Below are 23,868 nucleotides of genomic sequence, written 5' to 3'. Positions count from 1 at the left end.
AAAGTGATCAAAAAGGAAAGAATTGTAATTAATAAATTCAATGTTGAGTAATTTGTCTAAAAAATATTATACTGTGTTCAACTATATGCATTATTGAAACGATTAAGGCCAAAGATAGAACGTCCCCACATTAAACAACAGAGCCATCTAGCGGTGGAATGTATACTGAAAATGACGCTAACCCAGTGTTTTAACAGAAATTCAACAAAAAATCTACAAAGTTGTTGAAGAAAGCGGGATAACTGGGATGGCGTTTGACATGGGAAGCTAATTTATTACAATGCCAGAGGATAACCATTTAACTTTCTAATTAGCCTTCCTGTGTCCAAGAACGTATTCACTGAGTTTGTAAACAAGGTACAATACTGTATGTACATATAACAATAGAAACTATTTAACAATAATGAACAACACAGAAAAACACCCATATTAAAACACACTGATTTATAAATATAGAACAGAACTGAAAATATCAATCTCATCACGCTAGTATCGATCCGATAGCGCTACGCCCTTGGTATCAAAGTAATCGATATTTGAATCAACCCACCCACCGGGAGTTGCCATAACATTTCAGAACTTCAAACACAAATAGACCCAGGGAGTACGGCCATGTAGTTCATGGATATTTTTGTCAACCTTGCACACAAAGATATAGTCAATATACTGTATTCACAAAAAAGCACATTGCAGCTGGTAACAGTCGTCTCGCGCAAATATTAGCTATTGCTAACTTCCGGTGTATGCGCGCGCCTCTTGGCAACGGAAGCCGAGCTTCACAGCAGCTAGTACCTTCCTTCCTCAACCGAAGATAACAACTTGTAAACTAAAATGTCTGCCTGCTGTGTGATCGGGTGCAAAAATCGACATTCATCCGGCAACAAACTAAAATTTTACAGAATACCAACAGCATACAGACCGTTTCAGGCTAACCGGCGGCGTTTATGGCTAAAAGTGATCAAGCAAGTGAATGGCAGCACAGAGGAGCTCAAAGAAAATGCTCGGATTTGTGGCGCCCATTTCATATCAGGTAAGCCAATAACTTGTTTATTTTACAACATTTCCTACTGAGACATCGCTAAAACTGTAATGGAAGATGATAACAGAATGTGTGTGCTTGCAGGAGAAGCATCCATGGACCACGACAGTCCGGACTTTGTGCCTTCTGTGTTTACATGCGTGAAGCAGAGCCCGCGCCGCAGGAACCAAAGCAGAAGGCAAGAAAAGCAATTCTTTAAGCAATATCTAGTGCATTGACTGTTTTAAATACTTACTGGATGTGGAAGTAATGATGTTATGTTTGTAATGTTGTGGAGGTTCACTCCGCTAATGCTAACGTTTAGACATCATAGTTTACTAGTTACAGCTTAACGGCAGTGTTATTATGAAAATGCGGAGGGTTTAAACATTCTCACAAACTTTACATTGTGTTATTTTGCTCTGTTAACGGAGCATCAGTGCCATTGCTCAACTGATACTTCTGATATAAAGTCCAAAAATGTGCATATACAAAACACTTAGTAGAGTTCACATATTGTACGGTAGTTTTTCCACAAGGAGATAAAAAGACAGAAAATAAATGTCCTCAAGATAAAAAAAAGTCCTCAACCCCTCTATGTAGTATTTTAGTTGATTTTTTTTTTTTTTTGTCGCGTAAAGAATCAGTTAATGCATGCACTTACAACAAATCAGCGAGAATATGAGTGGAATGCATGGAAACAAATAATAATAGAAGTTGTTATTTGATTAAAATGATCATATGTGTGGTTACACAGCACAACTGTGCACAGTGAATTTCTGTTCAGTGCAAAGCAAGCTTCAAAATCAAAGCATGGCAGTATTAACGTGGATGTCATTGCTTTTGTGTTCAGCAAAGATAACGCTGAAGTTGGCGAAGTGTTTTTATGAGAAGATGAGAACTTAATTAGTATCGGATTTTTCACATATAAAATTGTAAATTGATGTCAGTATTTGTCAGTAATGGCTATGTGTTTATGTAACTCATTTGTTATTTTTTTATAAAAAAAAAAATACAGTACTTAGGAGAGGAAAGACAGGGAGTCTCCCAGAGAAGGCAGGGAAGAACAAAAGAATGAGCCTTTTGAAGAATGAGTCCTGATAAATGCTCTTCAAGTAATGAATTAATTCATGAAGCCTCTGTTGGTGCCATTAAAAATGTCCTGGACATTTTCCAAGACACACTAGGGGCTAAGCCTCACTATCTTTCAGTCCTACTGAGGTCCCTGGTAGCAATGGTCTCAATGCATCTCCAAGAGTAATAGAACTGTTAAAAGTGTGCAGTGGTTTCTAAAGTCCGGTCCGCAGCGCATTTTTTGTTAGGACGCTGCGGATTTATAAAAAAACAAAACATTAAAAATGGACAGCATAACAACATTACCAAGGATGATTAGGGCCAAAAAAACAATATAAACATGACAAGAAAATGCCTGCTAATTAGGGGTGTACGATTCATTTATTACATAGATGCATCGATTTATATTCCTACGGTTCAACTACATCGATGTGGGTTTGCAAGTTTCTATTCAGGACGACATACATACTGTGTGTGTGTGTGTGTGTGTGTGTGTGTATATATATAAACATCGTTTAAAAGGGAATCAATCGATTGAATCGATACTAGGAAAGAAAGCATTGGATTTAAGCATGACAGGATATATGTGGATGTGTGTTTTTTTTACCACTTTTAATGATAAAGACGTTAAACGTTACTCGATTCAGTCTGCCTGTCTGTGGCGCCATTGTCTTCCGGGTATATGGTGGTCATGGGATTTGTAGTGGACCTGTGAAACACAGTTAATTCGCTTCTTCTACACTGAGCGGTACGTCAATATTGTCACCATATTGGATGTGGCAAGAGTCAGAGCGGAAAAGATGGCTCATTCATGTGCTACATGGAAGTGCACGACTTGTTTTAATGCCCAAACCAAATCCCAGGGAATAACCTTTCACAGGTAAGACTTAACAATTAGCTTTGATAGTATTTGGCCCACAGACTGCATGATTTGGCCATTATAACATCATTTTGAGAGCATAATTTGCCGACGTTGTGGAAAACTCTTTATTTCCGCGCACAATTCATTCATTGTCATCTCCCACTCTGTCACGATTTTCAGACATATACTTGCATACACATCTGCACATACATGAAACGTGTTGATCATGAATGTGAATCCCTGACACACATGCATACACAGTCACACACAGTGCTGACAGAGCAAATGTGGAGTGATGAGATTAAGAATGCGGGATAGTTGACAACACTTTGTACTAGCAAAGATGTGACTGACCCTTGGCTGGGTGATTGAGTAACTGTAATATAAACATGAGTTATAATATTTTAATTCAGCCCAAGTTTCAACACCTAATTGAAGATACCATACCACATTCATTTGCTGAGGAATTAGCATAATGTTCCTCACCTGTTTGTGCAAAGTGCAGGTTTGGATTGCGCTATTTAAAGTAAATAATTCATCATGGCAAGCTATACCACCCTCTGTTCATCCTGATTTTATATTGCATTTTCAAGTAATTTTTTGTACTCATTGATAATTTATTCTTAAATATGTCAGCATTGTTAATAATTTATACCGGATTCCCTGAGAAAAAACAACGGGAATCTAGGAAACTTCACCTGCACTGTCCAGTGTCCAGGTATTTATTTCACAGTCACACTGGTTGAATTTTTTTGGCAAATACTGAATAGATTTAAAGTTACTTAATTGTTTCGGATTTTATCGTTATAAATGAATCAATGTCATCCTTGAATCATATTGCAACCACGGATCGTGATACGAATCAAATTGTTATTAAAACGAATCGTTACACCCCTACTGCTAATAGTTGTATTCATCCAGGTCATTGATCACAGCCGGACTGTTTAGGTTGCCTGAGAAGATGTGTATGCTCACGTAGCATGTCATGAAACCGAGTGAAACCGGTCATGTTGGGGCGTGCCACTACACTAGAGGATGGATACTTTGGATCCCGCTCCATCCTCTCAGACTAGAGCTGTCCTAGCTAGTCTTTGAGCATGAACTGATGAAACCTGCTCAGATGAGAGGTGAAACATCTTCCAAGACAACCTGAACAGTCTAGTTGCAATCGATTCAATGCCTTGAGGTTACAAGAAAAGGGTTGTTGGCTTTATTCAAAAAAATATTTTATCTACAATTGCGTGGGTTTTCTCCGGGTACTCCGATTTCCTCCCACATCCAAAAACATGCATGTTAGGTTAATTGGCAACTCTAAACTGTCCATAGGTATGAATGTGAGTGTGAATGGTTGTTTGTCTATATGTGCCCTGCGATTGGCTGGCGATCTGTCCAGGATGTACCCCGCCTGTCGCCCGAAGTCAGCTGGGATAGGCTCCAGCATGCCCCCGCGACCCTAAAGAGGAGAAGCGCTATAGAAAATGGATGGATGGATGGATGTAATTCCCTTTCATTGACTTGACAAAAATCACTGGAATTATTATTATTATATTTTAAATTATAGAGTAGATTAGAAACTTTTTTTTTTTAAATCCTCCATTGTCTACTATTATATTTGACGTAACAAACAAATATACATTTAAAAAAAATATCACTGAAAATGTGTATTGGCCTATATCATTGTTATGTAGTATTTGGATAATCAGGAAATGTATTTATTAAAATTGTAGATGAAATAAAAAATTAAGAAAAATATAGAATTGACCTCTAGTTGGCTGTATTTAACTCCTTATCATATGTTGACCTCCATTGGATTGGTTTTAGTTAGTTTTACAAACCAAATCAAAGTGGCCCCACACATCTGTAAAGTTTGGATTTATAATGTCATAATTGATGCTGCACGCTTCACTGATTTTTTTCTGACTTTTTTCGTCAAGCGTTGAGATTTAGCATTTTGTTTGGCGGTCTTTGAATGCACCACAGTTACGTAACCTCGGCAAAAATCTAAGATCTACAGTACATTGATATACTGTGCTGTGTTAATCAGTATTACAATTGTCAATTAATTACTTGGTACTTGTTTTTTATTTTTTTGGTGTGTTGACAGGACTTCTAAGGATTCACACTCATTTAATGAGGGAATGGTTCCAGCGTTCCTGGTTCATCTTGCAAACATGACAGCTTAACTGTATATTCACCAACAGCTGTTTTCCTATTTTTTCAAGGATATTTGGACGTAGAAAAAGGCGCTGGCGTCGCCATGCAGCCAATATAGAGTCAGAGGAAATGCCAACCAAAGCGGATGAGCCTGAGATTCAAGAGTCCTCTTCTGACCCTGTTCCAATGGAAGTGAAAGGAAGTGAACCTTCACAAGAGATGCAGACACCATCAAGCACCACATGTTCAAAGGTAGATCTTTTTTTTTTATTAATCATTCAAATGGTTAAACATCACAGTTGAACCTCCAAAGTTATACACAATACGTTGCATAATGCTGGTTGAACTGATGTCTTGTTTGGATTTCAAAACAAAATTCCGCACTGAATTACTTCCAGAAACAACACAAATACGTGTACAGCACCAGTCACTAAAAGTCGTTTCTTCACAAAAACCTGCACAATACTGAGCTTCTTCTAAAGCGCAGGAAAGTGGGGAAAAACAAGCGGAAGAAGTTACCAAAAATAAAATCAATAACAGCAGTAAACAGCCACACTTTTTAATGTATTTTTGTTGAAAGGAAAAACACACGCATATGATTAATCCTTCTATGATGTCTGAAATTAAGTTTACAAAGGCGTGCTGACAGTTTGCATGACATACTAAAGATACACATTATGACAGCTATAATTAAATTGTTCAGTGACAAGCTGGAACTACTAATATTTCACTTCAGGTAATAATGTTCATTTAGTAAAAATCTAATAATTCACACTGTATATACTATACTATGTATGTAATGTACTATAAAAAGCAACAGTAACAGTTTACAGTTAGTATATTTTAATTATTTGTTGAGAATTTGGAGAATTGCAAATTAAAGAATTACTTGCTAGCCGTTTGCAGTTTTTTATATTTCTTTTTAAATGTCGTTCAAGTTTTGTACACAAAAGCTAAGCAGTTTTATGTTTTATATTTTGTATCCTTACTGTACTGAAAATAAACCGAGCAGTGACCTTAAAACCAGGGAACAGACCGAGCCACACACACATATGCAGTGGTCATACACATGCATGCACAGCGGAGCAGATTGAATTGCCGTTTTGACATTTCAGAAACTTTCGTTGTATACTGTAGACCTGTTCCATATGAAGGAAATTGTAGCGTCCTGAAAGACACACTGATGCTCCCCCAATTTAATGGTAAGGCAAACACTGGCTTGACTATGATTTTGGGGTTAAGACTCTTCCTTGGACTTCATAGTGGCTCAAACTGTAACAGTACATTCCTGTATTAGTCCCTTTTATTAGCTCCTAACCAGCATTTAATGAAATCTTCCTTGGTCCATGTCCTAGCCCTCTACAAGGTTTGGTAGAAATCAGTTATGTGTTTTAGTGTAATCCCGCTATTTGTGTCTGTCCTGCTATTTACTGTTTGTCTGTGTCAAAATGACTGCCGTGAAAAGGTAATTAAAACAATACATTTAGTCTTGGCCTAAGAATTTACCAGTGAGCAGCGATTGCTGATTAGCTAACCCAGGCATACTATTATTCTAAGATTCTTAGAATAGATCTAGTAAAAAAACTGTGGATATACTTACTGAAACTAATCGATAGGCTAGAGGACGTGTGACAGAGATCCATGTTTAGCTGGCAATTCATGTCGAGAACACTTTCCAGCAACCCGGTTCAAACAAACGCAGCCATGAACGCACAGAAAAGCCAAGAAAGTGACATATTCACAATTATAACACTGGTATTGTGTTGCGATGAGTATGAACATAATTCAAAAATTTGGCCACAAGTTTGTTAGCAGTGATGACACTGACACTTCTATAAACACAGCAAGACACAAGCTAGCAATTTGGCATGAAAACTCATATTATTCTTCTAAGATTCATTGAATATTTAATAGAGAATAGAAAAAAATTGTATCGACTAACTAACACCATGGCACACTTTTCCATGGTCGAACATCTTCTTGGTTTTTGACTTTTCATTTTCATTTCCGTTTGCGTCAGTGTTTGTGCTCTTTTCATTTTCATTTCCATTTGCGTCAGTGTTTGTGCTCCTCCTGGTCTCAGTCGAGGAAAGATTATCGGGACAGCTGATGGTAGGAACACTCTCCAGTAATACACATTCAATCCCAACTCACCTTTATCTGAGGTCCAGTAAAAACAATTGTCCTCCCAAGTTTGCCAAAATACCGATGCATCTGATGCAGCGAATGGTGTCGTTTGTAGTGTTGGAGCAAAAGCCCCTTCCACACAACACGTGGGCATAATATAAAAAATGTATATAAAAAAAATGAAGAAAGACATTCATCTAAAACTGCACCACAACAGTGCAGAAATCATTATGGTCAATGAGAACTTCCGGGTGGGAGGGTTCTCAAAAGGATGGCGCTTCCTCCTTTTTCTACAGTCTTCTTCCGGGGACTGACTTGACAGTCTTTCTCTGAAGAAACATAATTTGAGGATGTAACTAATACAATATACTTATTTCTGTGTTTGTGATTTTACAGGCTGAAGAAACAGTGACTGAAGAGATTAATAACACCGACACTGAAAGGAAAGACACCACCTCAACACCTTTCAGGAAACCCCCACCAGGCCCTTTTAAATTTGGAAAAATCAGTCCTCTGGTGCTCCTGAAGCGCATACTTGCTCCATCGGGTAGTTATCTGTGTGAGCTATGCGACAAAAACTTCCCCAATGTCCCTCAGCTTGTCCACCACAAACGTCAGCATGAAGAAGAAAAAGATGAAAAATCCCCTCCCAGTGGTGTTCAGGAGAATTGCCCCACTACTGTTTTGCCACAGCAAGCTGAGCCGTCCTTTCCGTGCAACATGTGTGATCGAACTTTTACGGACAACCATCGCCTGAAGCGGCATAAACTTCTTCATGTCAGAGATGGGAGGAAGTGCTCAACATGCGGTGTACTTTTCTGTCAACTTCACAGGCACACATTGTTTGTGGCTCACCGACAAGAGTGCACAAGTGAGTCTGAGGAACATTCTTCTGCCAGTGAGTCGCAGGATGTGCCTGAACCAATTGAGGTTGTGGATGAGGTTGAAGACTTTAAGAGTTCCTGGGATTTTATTCCCCTGTTAAAAAACAATCTGTCCATCAGTGAAGCCCAAGCACCAACCTCAGACACAGAAATATTAACTGAAATCCCGCTACAGGACCTCTGCTTTCCAGGTCCAGTTTTGCCAGAAGACAATGACTCCAAACCACAAGGACCTGACGACGCCTTCACAAAACAGTGCTTACCTCCACATGAGGACCTCCCTCCTGCACTGCAGTTGTTTTCACATCAGCTCCTCACCTCAGCATTTTTCCAAGTTAAAAGAAACTATGAGTATATTTTTAGCAAGGAAATGGATGTCACTTCTGCGGTTCATGTAGAAGAGAATCCCTGTGAGACAGAGCCGGACCTTTCAGATGCACAAAATAGTGAGGAGGATGAAAAGAAGACAACTGCTTTCGACCTGCAGATTGTGATCTAACAAAAACACTGAGTGACAGAATTGAGATCTCCTTGCCGAAATGTCATTGACAAATGTCACAACTATTACATCCTGCTGCATCTTTAAAAATGAATGTGACGAGCCTCTCATGCTGCTATTTTTTATACCCAAAGTCCCTACCACTGAATCCTGCCACCTTCATCTAAGATGAGTTGACATGTTAACCTGTTACTTTGTAAATAATTCTGTCTGTAACGGTGGAAAGCTCTTTATAACATTTGGAAAAGGGTTTTGATGTCTTCCTTAGATGCATGAAATGTATTGGTGCAGAATAACAAGTATTGTTCTCTTCAACACATAATGTGGCAGAAAGAGAACCCCTTAGCAACATTGTGGTTTTTTTATGTGACTTTTCTTTTGATGCGTTCTAATAAAAATCATCTGTTGTGCTTCTCACAAAGTCATAATCAAACATGCTCTTCTGGCTTTAAATTCATCTGAAATAGAGTGCATCATATCTTGAATTATCTTTGAATTGGTGTCTTGATATTTCAATCAAGCAGCATTGTAGAGTTAGGGATTAGGATGTCAGCCTCACAGTCAGAAGATCCAGGTTTGAATCTCTGTTGAAATGTAGACTTTTATGTTCTCCCTGTGCTGGCATGGGTTTTTCTCGGGATACTCTGGCTATCTCCCACAGTACAAAAGCATGTAAGGTGAACTGGAGACTAAATTGTCCATTGGTGTCAATGTTAATGGTAAACGTGAAAAATGTGAATGGTTATATGTCTATATGTGCCCTGTGATTGACTGGCGACCAGGCAGGGGTGAACCCCATCTCTAACCCAAAGTCAGCTGGGATAGGCTGCAGCATACCCACGTGACCCTAGTGAGGGAAAGCGGCATGTTCCTAAATATGGTAACCAAATTATTAATTAATATTATCTCAGTAAGATGCAATGTGAAATTCTGCACTACTAAAAACTAAACCAAAAAGTAATAGATACATTAATACATTTCTGACTGTATCAGTAAAGATTGAGATATTTTATCAGTTATGTGTAAGTATAAAACATATTGCTCTTGTGAGATTAAATAAAGCGTAAATCGAATACAAATTGTGTATTGCTACAGATGTCACATTTAGATGAGAATCTGACAGTCCTCTGCACGCTCTACATATTCTATTGGTGAGAAGAAGCCAGGAACGCAATCCTGAGCTGCGATTGGCAAAAAACGCTATCACTCAAAGTTGTACTCAGCACTGATTGGCTGGTACATCTAAACGTGCTAGCTGATTGGCTGCTAGGTGTCCGCGTGGCTGCGAGAATGGCTGGTGCTGATACTGTGTGACAATGGGAGTCATCGAGTTAAGCATCATCTGTACCGAGTGAACACCAAAAACACACTCGCCAAAGTGTCAGTAAACGGCAGCTTTTGCGAGTAACAGGAAAGAGTCGACATCTGCTGTTCGACGAAGGGTAAGCTTCCTTCCGGTAACAAACTGACAAGCGCGCTCGACCGGTTCGGTGCGCCTGTCGTAGTGAACTAGGGGTCGACGCTCAAGTGTACAAGAAGCTTGCGTGTTAATTTCAAGCAGCAAGGTTAGCTTGCTTATCACCAGCTTCTTTCAATAAATCTGACGTGCTGTGCTTGCTGGAATTGGACGTCCTGTGCGGTATTCGCAGAGGTCGCGGAGCAACTGTGTGCCAGCATGTCCCCCTGGTACACTGCATTGCGGAGCCACAGCATGTCCTGCACAGTGATGCCTTCAAATGTCTCATTTCAGCATGTCATATCTGGTTCACGCAAACATGGCATATGAACTCGTGCATTTGTGACATATAGCGACAGTTACTGGAAGCTGAACATAGATTTTTATTAGCTTGATTATGAAGATAACATACTCTGCAAAGTTATTGCATATTTAGTAGATTTATGCTTGTTTGTCATTGGTGGTAGTTCTTTGCTGTTGTTAAACTAGATGTAATATTGAATTTGTATTTGCATTTGTAGCCTATATATCTATGGACCAAAAAGTAATTGAAGTCAAATTTTATTGCTTTTATTTGCTTATTTAATAAAAAAAAAAATTGAGTACATCCTCATAATGGCAGAGAAATACCCCTATTTGATAGCACTCTGCAAAGCATATACCGTATTGTGTTATATACTGTATGAAAAATATAATACTTTGGACTACATTCCATACAACAACACCACTCACATATGACTACATAGCTGTACAAATGTTGACACTGGCCCTGTACTTCTTCAGACTGGCAGTGATGGGAGCGTTCAGCCGCCAGAAGTTTTTCCAGGAGCTGGCTCATGGCTGCCTGTTGCCGACAGCCCAGCAGGGCCTGGAGCAGGTGTGGCAGCTGCTGCTCATCTGCCTGCTGTGTCGCCTTCTCTGGATGTTAGGTGAGCATCTGCTTAATTTTGTGCCTTGTCAATTTTGGTTTACCAGGATTGTCATCATCTCATCAACTCTCTGTGGCAGCCTCCCCCTCTATTGTGAAGCACCTAGCCACGGTGGTGGGAGGTTTCTATGTCCTTTACCTGTTTTTTGAGCTGCACATGATCTGGGTGGTCCTCCTCAGCCTCCTCTGCTACCTCTTCCTATTCCTGTGTCGCCACTCGACCATGCGAGGCACATTTCTTTCCATCACTGTGCTCATTTACCTGCTGCTGGGGTAAGAATGTCCTCTTCTAGCATATGAGGGCTGTGCTAAGGAAGAGCTGGTTTCCTTGATGAAACTGACCCTCTTGTGTTTTCTTTTTTATTCAGAGAACTGCACATGATGGACACCACCAACTGGCACAAGATGAGAGGTGAGCTGTGCACCCGCTCTTTTATGCAGGAAGGTTTGATTATTCAAGGTGGGTTCCAAGTGTCGGCACTGTTGCCCAGGTTCACAGATGGTGGTGGCCATGAAAGCCATCTCTCTGGCCTTCGATCTGGACAGAGGTGTTGTCGCCAGCGTACCCTCGCCTATTGAATTCATGGGATACATTTACTTTGTCGGAACAGTCATCTTCGGGCCGTGGATCAGCTTCAACAGCTACAAAGACGCTGTGGATGGGCATAGGATTGTAAGTGTGATACGCAAATTGATATATACATATCTTCTTACTTTTTTGCATGTTTGTCAGTATTTCAGATCATCAAACAAACGTCAATATTAGTCAGTGACAACACAACTGAATGCAAAATGCAGTTTTTAAATGAAACTTTTTATTATTAAGGGAGACAAAAAAATCCAGACTTACATGGCCTTGTGTGAAAAAGGCCCCTAAACTTAATAACTGGTTGGGCCACCCTTAGCAGCAACAACTGCAATCTGCAAAAACTTGCAATGAGTCTCTTACAGCGCCGTGGAGGAATTTTGGTAGACTCATCTTTGCAGAATTGTTTTAATTCAGTCACAATGGAGGGTTTTCCAGCATTAAGCGGCTTTTCAAGGTAAGGCCACAGCAGGTCTTGGGGATCATCAAGATGTTTTCTGGCAAAATTGAGATGAGCCTTAATGTTCTTTTTCTTCAGCAGTAGTTTTGGTCATCCAAATGTGCCTTGCAGGTCGTTTTTGCCCACTGTCTTTCTTATGGTGGAGTCTTGAACACCTTAACTGAGGCAAATGAGGCCTGTAGTTCCTTGGTCTTTCATGACCTCTTGGATGAGTCGTCGCTGCGCTCTTGGGGTCATTTTGGTTGGCCCACCACTCCTGGGAAGGTTCGACACTGTTCTGTGTTTTCGCCATTCGTGGATAATGGCTCTCATTGTAGTTCACTGGAGTCCCAAAGCTTTATAAATGGCTTTATAGCTTCTTCCAGACTGATATATCGCAATTAATATCAGTTAAGTTATGTTTTGACGGGGGCGGGTACGCTTTTTCCACACAGGGCCGTGTAGGTTTTTTTCTCAGTTAATCATAAAAAGTTTCATTTAAAAACTGCATTTTGTGTTCAGCTGTGTTTTTTTTGATGATCTGACAGATTTAAGTGTGACAAACATGCAAAAAAAAAAAGAAATCACGAAGAGGGCAAACTCTTTTTCACATCACTGTATATTCTAGCCATTAACTGTTCAAATGTCTTCTGCTCCTCAGAGTTTATCCTGGTTATTCAAAGTGTCTTTTAGCTGGGTTAAAAGTCAGATCTGCCTCGTTCTTTCCAATTGCGTGGCACCCTACCTCTTTCCCTATTTCATTCCTGTCTACGGAGAAAAGCTATTGAGAAGGTGAGTGGAATATGAAAGGCAAGGTGCTGGTTTATTCTGGTTTGTAGTTTATATCTTCTTTCATTTTGTCTCTTTGCAGCAAAAAGAGGAGGAAAATCAGGTAATGGACATGGACGTTTACAGCTTTAACTGCATATTTTGAGTTGAGCATTTGTATCCCACGTGCATGACTATAGGATGTTTAAAGGTCATCACAACTTTGTAACATAGAAAAAGTGGTGAAATAGCACACCTTTTTTTCCCATAAAATACATATACATTTTATAGATGGAAGTCAATACATTTTCAAGATAATAAACTTTAGCCCCTCTGTAGCTCCTTGAGCTGTGACATCATATCAGTCAGACATCCTGCAAGGGCGCCTGTTGGCATATTGTTTTGTGTGTAATCACCTGTAAACGTCACAAGAGTTGTCTGCGAATTTGGGACGTTTTTGGACAGAATGCCAAGACTTTGTGTCGCGGGAGGGTGCAGTCATGACACGGCTCACGGTGTTTGCCTTTTTTAATTAGCCAAAAGATGAAAAAGTTGCAAACAGCTTGACGAAAAAAAAGGGCCATCGAAGTGGTGTTTGTTATGCTCGGCGCATTTCAACGATGATTGCTCTGAGGTTCTTTGTAGCGTTGCTAGTGAGCTTGGATACAAGGCAAGACTTCTGCCTTCTGCTGTGCCTAGCATAAAATATCCCTGTATGACTTGTACGTCCGACAAGGAAAACCGGCCACTTCACCCGTCTCAGCTTGACAGACCGAATTCAACAGCCAGCCCACCGGAACCTTTGGCATTAACGCCTGTGGCTAAACCAAGTCGAAGCGCTGTTGAAAAGCAAAACAGATCTAGAGTAAATAAAAGAGTATAATTTTGCATTTCGAATTGTAAAATGTTGGCTAAATTAAATAACGCATTGTTGTAATTTACAGTTGTATAGTCTGTAACTGTTTACATTTTTAACCAAATAGTCCCTGAATAACCTCTAATTCACATAAAAAGCATTATTTTTAAAATGCAAATTTGAATACTTCATAAATGTTGCATTTGGATGAGGAGGGCATTTCAAATGCTATGTAGCGGCATTTAGGAGGAACTATAGTTGGTCAAATATAAACAGTTGCGGATACTAATAACCAACGTGTTGGGCCTATAACATGTTCATTGACAATATTATTGATTGGGAACAAATCCAAATGATATTATTATTATTATTATTATTACTGATGGCTATGAAACATTGAGCTTGAGCAGAGACAACTCTGTCACAAGGCAACACAAGACTGCAGCATAAATTGCTGAAGTTCTCTGCAGCATGCAACATTTTGGAACCTGTTTACATACATGTGGGGAGGTACTGTACATGTCCCCAGTGCAGTCATCCCTTGTTTACCGTGGTTAATTGGTTCCAGACCTGCCCGTGATAAGTGCATTTTTGCAAAGTAGGATTTGATATTAATCAATTTAATATTTTTGTAGTTAGACCATAGAAAACCTGTTTATGATTTTCTAAATACACTTTTCACCATTATTGGAGCCCTGTAGACATTAAATAACACATCTATAGTCATCTTTACACTCCTATTATTCTTTGTTTAAAACACATTGCTCAACTGTAATGCGCATGCTACGGGATCACTGCAGGGATTCAAAAGGCATTTGCCGCTTTAAACATTGCATGCAACTGAGCTAATTAGTTAGCCTTGAATTTATTTATTCCAAACTTAAGAAAGGGTTTCAAATGGAGTGGGGAAGAAGGACAAAGTAAGAAGCCGATAACTTACAACTTTCACACGGAATGGGAGGTGTCGGACATGCCAGGGCTGACTACATGCAGTGTGAAGGTTTTCTAATCTGATGTCATGTCTCATCAATGTAACATTACCGATGCCTAGTGACCAGAATACTACATATCACTTGTCTTTCAATACTTTTTGGACTAATAATAGTACAGAGTCAACCACGAAGCAGCTGTCGTTAATTCATTAATTTTCAAAAAAACGCGAGAGAGTGAGGGAGCGATGTTGGAACATCAGTGTAGCGAGGGACGACTGTATGTGTTTAAAGAAAAAAAAATCCTGTTTGGGATAACCTTTAATACATTTGATGCACATATTTACTAAAACTGAAAACCTTCTCTTTTTGTTCTTTCTGCTCAGGGATACTCTGGCAAAGTAAGTATACTGTTGGATTGTACATGAATACAATGATCATTGCTGTGTTTATTATATTACATACAGCGCTGTCATTCATAATACACATTGTTGATATGCTGACCCTCTCTGGTGTTGGAATCAACTTGAAAAACGTGCCAGATAATAGAATGTGAGAGCAAACCCATACTGATGACTCTGTTATTATGTAATTGGTAGAGTGGTAACAACAAATATATATCAGTTTGACCTTTGACCTTGCCTACCACCGCCATATTTGGTTATGCAGCTTTAAAAAAAAAACAGTTCTGGGATACAGGACAACAACAATTTCAACTAAATTCTTTTTAAAATGTAGCACAGTCGGGAAATCTTTTAATCCCAGTTGGAACATCTCTGTGTGGAGTTTGCATGTTTTCCCCGTGCTGATGTGGGTTTTCTCCGGGTACTGCGGCTTTCTCCCACAGTCTAAAAACATTCTAATTTATCCTATTTATTATGTATTGTGTAAAACTAAGACATGAATAACATCAAATTAAAAGCACAAAAGGAATGCCGACCCACCATCCACCAGTTCAAATTCCAGCCAAGTTTTTCCAGAGAGATTATTACATCGCTGTTTAACGTGTGTGGTAAAAGGCAGTGTGCTAGCATGAATTAACTTGAGACAAATGTGCACATTAGCACTCAATAAGTCATCAAAACTTACCTTTATGCATTCCCACATAGTATCAGCATTTCACACCAAATATGAGGTGAAAGAAAAATGGTAAAAATACAGTAGTAGTCTATCTGTGCGGCATGAGATAAAGTTACCACATGCGTCAAGTGAGACGGATGTAACAGAGAGAATCCGGCCACTTTTCAAAATAAAACATAAAAAAAAGAAACAATGGAAATTATTTTTTCTTTCTGTGCGGCCCGGTACCAAATGACCCCCAGCCCGGGGGTTGGGGACCACTGCCCGAGAGGACAAAAAGGTCCCATTGACTTCCATAATAAACAACATTTTTCAACGCATTGCAATTGGACAATAGAAACATGCATTTTCTAATTTCAGGGTTTCATTTTGTTTGCAGACGTATGCAGATGTGTGCACAGTACGCACACACACCATGCATAGACCTCATACCTTCATTTATTCATGGTGGTCTACTATATTTAGTGAGTAATCACAGAACTATAGATACTCTTTTTCAGAAAAGCAGCTACCGACAACTCTCGGCTAGTGTAGACTTCTGCAGACTCTGCTATACATGCACAAGTCACTTTCTATCATCGCTGAGCACGAAGTGGAGCTGCTAGCTACTCCCTCACTCCTCCCTCCCAACTGCAAAAAAAAACACCACAGCAAGTAGCGACAGCAGAGCAGCTTGTTTGTAGTTCTAAACATGTTTGCTTTGCTTTTCATGGCGATCATGGTCGTCATGGGCCATTACAATCAATAAGCCCGGCCCCCCCACCGCAACTCACCACAGTCACAAAATCTGGTAGGGAACACTTGTCACCTGCAATGTGAAAATTTGGAGACTAAATTGTCCATTGGTGTCAATGTTAATGGTGAATCTCATTCTAAACAGTAAATATGACAAATTGGACACATTTCAAACAAAATGAAACCCTGAAATTAGAAAATGCATGGTTCTCTTGTCCAAATACAATGGGGTGAAAAATGGTGCTTATAATGGAAGTCAATGGGGGGTTTTCTGTTCACCTTAAGTGTGAAAATTGTCCAATCGGTTCTAAACTGTAAATATGACAAATTGGACTATTTTTCAACAAAATGAAATTGGAAAATTGTGTTTCTATTTTCTAATTACACTGCGTTGAAAAATGGTGCTTATAATTTTAGGACATTTGGAATCTGACCCTGCAAAAAGAATAACAAAGCATCAAAATCAATTTTACTACTAATCTAATGTATAGTTAAGCCTGACCTTTGATATTGAGCCACAATATCAATACCTTTGATATTGAGCAAAAACAGTGACATAATTGAATCACATGGGCGTTTAGAGGGTTGAAATAATAAAAAATATTTACATGTTTGGTATTTTTTATTAGAACTGAAGTTGATAGAGAGCAAAACGGTAGAAAAATATATTTATCTGTTATGTTTTTATAGCAGTTTTTGGGAATAGACATTTTGTCCTCTAGGGACCCGAAAGGGTGGGAAATTTGACCTGGGCGTCTGGTTGACCTCGGAACAAATTTTAAATTGGAAATTTTTTTTCATGAAAATAAACTTATGAAATAAGTAATAATCTTATGAAAAATCATGTTGTATGGAGTAATACAACCAAAGTTATGAGCACAATACAAGCAAAAAGATCATTAGGGACAACCAGAGGGTTTAAATATGCACATTTTTTACTTTTAATAGGCCACCTACGAAACAGCGTGATTTATTAATTAATATATTTCTGAAAAAACGTGAGTGAAGCCACAAAATGTGAAGCGTGACGTGGGTAGGGACAACTGTATTGCACTTCTGGTCCATACTCCTCATTGTACTACCCGTATTTTACAGAGTTTATTATTCACCCTTTTCACAGTCAATATTAGGACTATTTCTTATGAACACTGGTTATCCTTTTGCATTGGCTCATTCACCTGCATTGCCTTAACTCAGGGGTCACCAACGTGGTGCCCGCGGGCACCAGGTAGCCCCCCACGACCACATGAGGTGCCCGCAAGCCTGCTTTTCATTCAGGTTTTCAGTTAATAATGAAAGAACAGTAGAAAGAAATGCATTCTGAAATACAAAATGTGAGTTGTGGACACCAGCATTTTGTTCATGTTCTGGTAAAACAAGCATATTCGCTTTGTTTGGGTTTAAAATAAGCTCTGAAAATAAATGTTCCAAAAACGAGTAGCTCTTGGCCATTTTCATTTTGGAAAAGTAGCTCTCACAAGGAAAAACGTCGGTGACGCCTGCCTTAACTGTTGCAAATGTATAGCTATACATGTTTTTGATACCTTGCCATCTAATCAGCTGTAAATATGATGATCTATCCTACAGCACAATACATAACCTGTTATTATGTCAATATGCCTATTTGTAGTTCATCATACATGCTTACTGCTGACAAAGTTGACTCTAATCTATCATCTAAGCTTCTTAAACTAGAAGGTGAGCTGAAATATAACCTCCATTTTTTTGCATCAGGTGGTTACTGGCTTATGAAAACACAATGTCTTTCCACTTGAGCAACTATTTTGTTGCTTACTTGAGCGAGACCACAGCCACTCTGGCTGGGGCGGGCTTCACCGAGGAGAAAGACAACCTCAAATGGTCAGTAAATAAAAGCAATACACAATTAAGAGTGTAATTGTTTCTATTTGTATATTTAAGAAACACATGTTTTTCTTTTTCAGGGATCTGACGGTGTCAAAGCCACTGAAGGTTGAGTTTCCCCGCTCAATGGTAGAAGTGGTCACATCATGGAATCTGCCAGTGTCACGCTTTCTGCACACCTGTAAGTTTGACTGTTCATTTCTTACTGCAAACAAGGAGTGATAACTTGCCATGATCTTGTTTCATAGATGTATTTCAGAGTGCTCTCAAATTTGGGACTTTCTCTGCCATCATGGTGACATATGCAGCCAGCGCCCTTCTGCATGTGAGCACTAAAGCAGTTCCACTGCATTTGTTCTGTTGCTGCAGTCTTTCATGACTGTGTAACAAGTTGATTTCTTATTGTGTCTGGAAGGGTCTGAGCTTTCATCTGGGGGCTGTGCTGATGTCTCTGGGCTTCATCACCTACATTGAGCACGGTGAGAGTCTGTCTAATGTCTCTTTTCCACACAAGAATCTTTCCATTTAGAGAAGGTACTTGGCTTTGTAGTAATGGCTAATTGCACCCGCCATTACGCTCCATTTCTGTTCACTGCAGTGCAATAATTTATCTCTTATCGCTGGGAGGAAACTCTTTATGTTAATGTCTCTGCCCTGTTTTCTGTGTCAGTGCTGCGGAAGAGACTAGCAGCCATTTTTAACGCCTGTATCCTGTCCAAGAAATGTCAGCCCAACTGCAGCCACCAGAACAAAAAGGTAGTGCACCTCTATTTTTTCTATTGATGGTGCTCTCTTCCTGTTGATTAACAGTTTGCTGACTCTTGCGTACTTCCTGAGCTCCCATCTCTGTTTGATATGTGTGACAATTATTTTTGGGGGAGGGTTGGTGTATTTTTTTCCATAACCTTTGTCCATTAGCAGGTTCACGCTGCTGGCATCAGGCAGCATCTCACAAAGGCCATTTGTGAAGTCATCACATCTCATTTTTCTTTCCAGTTTGCTGCAGAGGAAATCCTTTATGGCATTTAGACACTGACATGCACTAACGAAATGATGTAATGAGAAGAAATCTGAAACATGTACTAGCTTGTATCCCAAATCTGTCATGTCATTTATCTCTAAAGGTTCTTGAACTTGTCACACATAATCGATTGTAGATTACATCCAAAAAAAGACACACTGTACCTCAGAAAGTGAGCACATCCCTCACATCTCTGCAAATGTTTTATTATACTCTATCTTTTCATGGGACAACACTGAAGAAAAGATGCTTTGATGCAAAGTAAAGTATCAAATCAAATCAAATCAAAGTTTGTTTGTATAGCACCTTACAACATCCCAATGGTGCCCAAGGTGCTTCACAAGAGTAAAAACAGGTTATAGCAAATGAGAACAGGGTAAGATCGAATAATATAGAATAAAACAACTAAAATAAAATAAAATAAAAAATACATGCACAGAATCACAACTAAAATACATATAATCATCATGTTTCATAAGCCAGTCTGAATAAATGAGTTTTCAAAAGAGATTTAAACTCTGTAGTAGATCTTGGCACAGGTGGAAGGGAGTTCCAAAGTGTGGGCGCAAACGCAGCAAAAGCGCGATCCCCCATTTTTTGTATTTCATCCTTGGGACTTCTAATGTTGTGTGTTGAGAACAGTGCAGTGTACAGCTTGTATAACAATGTAAATGTACTGTTCCATCAAAATAACTCATCACACACCCATTTATGTCTAAACCGCTGCTATATCCCGTGAAAAGATAAAATACAATATTTGCAGAAATGTGAGGGGTGTACTCACTTTTCTGAGGGACTTTATTTCCTCAAAGCCTTCCCACCAATAATTATCTTGCGTCGGCGCGATAACACATTCTGTGTTGAAGTGGTAAGTTTGTGACTTCTTACTTTGCCCTTCTTCTCCGCTCCGTTTGAAACCCCTTCTTAAGTTTTGAATAAATAAATTGGAGGCTAACTAGTTAGCTCGCTAGCATGCAATGCTTAAAGCCGTAGCCGTCTCTTGTGTCCCTGCAGTGATCCCATAGCCTGCGCATTAGCAATGTGATGTAAATAAAAAGTAATAGGAGTGTAAAGGTGACATTTCATGAATGGTAGAAAACATATTTAGAAAGTCCTAAGCAGGTTTTGTATGCTCTAACTATGAAAACATTCCATGTATTAATATTAAACCGTACGCGGAAATTCACTTATCGCGGTCGGGTCTCTAAGCAATTAGCCGCGATAAACGATGGACGACTGAACAGCAAACTTAACACCAACAGATAAGCATATACACATAGGACAACTACAAATATGTATCGTAACATTAAACACGTAACACTGTATTTACAACTATTTACAGTGCAAAGCTGTCCAGCAAAGCATGCTTGGAAGCAGGAAGTGCCCCCAGCGACGCCACAATAGTATTCTGAACTACTGGCTGTCAAAAATAATATGTTGACAGCGGTAACTGAATTATTTATTTATTTCCATTAACATTTTTAATTAAGGCGTGCGTATCATGGCAAGCCACAACTCTCTTTTATGACAGCAGACGGAGGCAAGTGTCAGACAGAGTCTGACGCTCTTTCATAGCTTCACTCTGACCTGAACACATCAGCAGCATAAACAAAATCTCAGTTCAGACACTCAGAGGGCTCTCAACCTAACAACATGTTTATCGTTTCACTTATAGTCTGCTCATTTGATTATGTCGGTTGTTAGAGGGTGTCCACTGGAAGGCTGATATTTTCGGATTCTTTGCATTTGAAAATAACTCCATTGCAGGCAGGGCTGGGTTTTGGGGGAGTTATTGATATGACTGAATGTTTGAATGTGTGCAGAAATTATATCAACATAAGAGCCACTTTCCAAACAAAGCAAGTGACTTTAGCGAAGAGTATTTTTTCATTTGATAATAAGGTTTTAAATCAAATAAAACAGAACACAAAAACGGCCCAAATTTTAACCAAAAAGAATACATAACACAGAGCCGCAATCAAACAAACAATAATGGAAAATAACCTCACTTAATACTGACACAGAGTATGTCAGGGAAAGAGGTGGGACTGGGCCAGATGCACGCGCACACACACACACACACGCACACACACACACACGCACACACACGCACACACAAACACTGCTAAAACAGAATCCATTCACATCCCCTCTTAGAACTGTCCACTCGACAGATTAGACTAGGGCCTGCCGGGAGAACACAATCATATTGTAACAGTTAAAAAGATATAAGGAATGCACTGCGAAACTAGCAGCAGTATGGTGTTTTAATTCTAGAGAAAATTACATCTGCAGTGGTCAAAATACAGGAGCCTCAACGGTCTGCCAGGCCTTGTCAAGTGATATAATTTAGAGTTAGTGTGTCTGGCAGGATGCCCAGCAAAAAACCTGTTATGCTAGATTGGTTAGACAAATCCTGAGCAGCAGGAAGGGAGAATAATGATGCCTGCATAGAAAAGGCTTCCTGCGTGGACTGCACCTTAAAGGCATTATCATACTTATATGTAAAGATTCAACAATGTGGATAAAGGTTGAGGATTATTGCACCAACATGAAGCATATTTTCTCTTGCTCTACAGGCACTATGGGTGTACATGATCAACATAGCATTCAGTGCTCTGGCAATACTCCATCTGACATACCTGGGTTCCGTGTTCAATTCTAGTGTGGACTACATGGAGGAGGATGAGGTGAGGATATAATATTTTATTTGCATCCTCAGTGTGCCTATGCAAAATGGCACACATGGTAAGAGCTGCCATCTTGGGAGAGGAAAGTGACCAAATAAGATTTGTTTGCACTTGATTTTGATACATACCACTCTCTACAGGATGACGTAACCCACCATACCATTCAGAAGTGGTCAGATCTGAGCTGGACAAGCCACTGGGTCACCTTTGGCTGCTGGATATTGTACCGCCTCATTCTTTAAAACTGCGAGAGAGCAAAAGAAGCAATAATGTGAATTCTATCCTCTGTGACTGTAAATTGCATCAGGCTGAGGAGAACAACTCAATATGCAGGTTAATGTCATCCTGACCTGCGAGGGACTCCTTTTGATATCCACGCCACTTTCTTTCCTCTTTGTGTCTGGATGGCATCCTCTTTTTTTTTTTTTTCCCAATGTGAGCCACTGCAGTCGTCAAGCTCTCGTGTTGTGACAGCAGTTTCAGATGTCTCCCTGCGAGTCACAATCAATACCTATCAGCATGGTGGATTTCCGGGGATTGAGCCGTTATCTTGCCCTCTGAGACAAGTGCGCCTGATGCCCCTGCCCTACGTGCATTCCCTTCACCTCAAATGTTTAATAATGTTCTATTTGTCTTGTTTACAGTAAATAAGGATTTTACTGAAATTGCACAATGTTCGTAGGTTGAGTGCTTCCCATAGAGAGAGCAGTGGCCATCTTCAAGTGTTTTCAGCACCACTCTCTCCAAATTGACAGTGAGTTTACATTAGTATGAAATGAGCACAGATTACAGTCAAGTATTTATTGTGTACTGTATCTCTAAATTATTTTCATACGATATTAGTTGAAAAAGTGGTTTCTCAAAGCCCAAGATGACACCCTGAAATTAATTATTACAGAGTATTAAACCAAACCGTTGGCAGTTCATTTGAAGGTTGATATTAAATTAACTGATTCATCAGCTGGAGTTAGAAGTTTGTAATCTTTTAGTCATTTTTAGATTTAGAAAGTCAATCAGGAAATGCATTTGTTGTAGGCATTGTGCATTGTAGAGTAGACAATAATGTTTAAACCCTGATTTGATTCATATGTAGTAGTTCATTTTATGCTTTATTATACAGCCTGTCATGTTGTGAATTTATCCTCGCCACATACTGTATGCTAATGACTCTGCACTACAAGTGAAGAGGTGACATGACCTGTTTTGTCAGAGTGGGTTTAACATACTCTCTGTATTTGTGACGTCAACGGATTTGCATCCTGACGAGCGTACAAAGTGTTAGATTAGAGTCTGAATGTTCAGTCTCTGCACAACCAAAACCTATTCAAGTATTTTCAATATGAATATTTTTCTTGTAAATGTGAATTCACTGGCACACCTGTGATCATTGTTTTATAAAATTTTACATGAAACCTGATTTGCTATGTTCTTTTAAATGCATTCATTTATACAGATCTGTATCACATGAAACAGTAGTCACACACACACACACACACACACGCAAGACTGATGTAAGAAATAGTTGTTTATTTGAATAATTATTTACAAGAAAAATGGAAGGACTGTTAAATAGTCAATTGAATTGGGAAAGGGTGACAAACTGCAGCCTTGCTCCAAGCAGTGGTCCATTTTTTTCCAGGAGTGTGAGCATCCAGTATGTTGGGTGGATAGTTCGGGGAACAGTTAAAGGTATAGGGACAGCTGGCGGTGAACGGAGATCAGTTTAATTTTCCATTTCTGTCAGAGGTGAGCAGATGTGTTGGAAGACCACCCAACAACCTAGTCGGCAGGTTCAGGGGAGCGGAGGAAAGCTTGGCTCAGCCCTGTCTGCCCCGAGGACCCCCGTGTTTGCGACGGCAGGAACCCAACAGCGTCTCCAAAGCCATCTTCACAAACGCC

General features: G+C 39.5%; 2 protein-coding genes across 2 annotated transcripts; both read left to right on the top strand.

Moving 5' to 3' along the window:
• Positions 1–605: 605 nt before the first annotated feature.
• LOC129193377 (zinc finger protein Xfin-like) lies at positions 606–9,051 on the top strand. The gene is made up of 4 exons (XM_054797799.1): positions 606–1,030; positions 1,124–1,217; positions 5,177–5,360; positions 7,632–9,051. Exons 1-4 carry the CDS (start codon positions 832–834, stop codon positions 8,616–8,618), a joined length of 1,464 nt encoding a protein of 487 aa, XP_054653774.1. The 5' UTR covers positions 606–831; the 3' UTR covers positions 8,619–9,051.
• Positions 9,052–9,908: 857 nt separating this feature from the next.
• LOC129186125 (protein-serine O-palmitoleoyltransferase porcupine-like) lies at positions 9,909–23,868 on the top strand. Its single transcript, XM_054784041.1, has 15 exons — positions 9,909–10,060; positions 10,858–11,003; positions 11,083–11,275; positions 11,371–11,414; positions 11,494–11,675; positions 12,689–12,819; positions 12,899–12,919; positions 14,967–14,981; positions 18,130–18,255; positions 18,339–18,439; positions 18,507–18,583; positions 18,674–18,737; positions 18,929–19,014; positions 21,859–21,969; positions 22,110–23,868. Exons 2-15 carry the CDS (start codon positions 10,868–10,870, stop codon positions 22,209–22,211), a joined length of 1,389 nt encoding a protein of 462 aa, XP_054640016.1. The 5' UTR covers positions 9,909–10,060; positions 10,858–10,867; the 3' UTR covers positions 22,212–23,868.

Source organism: Dunckerocampus dactyliophorus, chromosome 1, assembly GCF_027744805.1.
Source record: "Dunckerocampus dactyliophorus isolate RoL2022-P2 chromosome 1, RoL_Ddac_1.1, whole genome shotgun sequence".
Lineage (NCBI taxonomy): Eukaryota > Metazoa > Chordata > Actinopteri > Syngnathiformes > Syngnathidae > Dunckerocampus > Dunckerocampus dactyliophorus.
This window is presented reverse-complemented; position numbering and strand designations above follow the sequence as displayed.

Coding starts and splice junctions, on each gene's coding strand:
- LOC129193377 (XM_054797799.1), top strand. CDS start 832: ATGTCTGCCTGCTGTGTGATCGGGTGCAAAAATCGACATTCATCCGGC. Junction 1,031..1,123: donor TGGCGCCCATTTCATATCAG/GTAAGCCAATAA, acceptor GTGTGCTTGCAG/GAGAAGCATCCATGGACCAC. Junction 5,361..7,631: donor CAAGCACCACATGTTCAAAG/GTAGATCTTTTT, acceptor GTGATTTTACAG/GCTGAAGAAACAGTGACTGA.
- LOC129186125 (XM_054784041.1), top strand. CDS start 10,868: ATGGGAGCGTTCAGCCGCCAGAAGTTTTTCCAGGAGCTGGCTCATGGC. Junction 11,415..11,493: donor CAACTGGCACAAGATGAGAG/GTGAGCTGTGCA, acceptor ACTGTTGCCCAG/GTTCACAGATGGTGGTGGCC. Junction 18,440..18,506: donor GTCACGCTTTCTGCACACCT/GTAAGTTTGACT, acceptor CTTGTTTCATAG/ATGTATTTCAGAGTGCTCTC.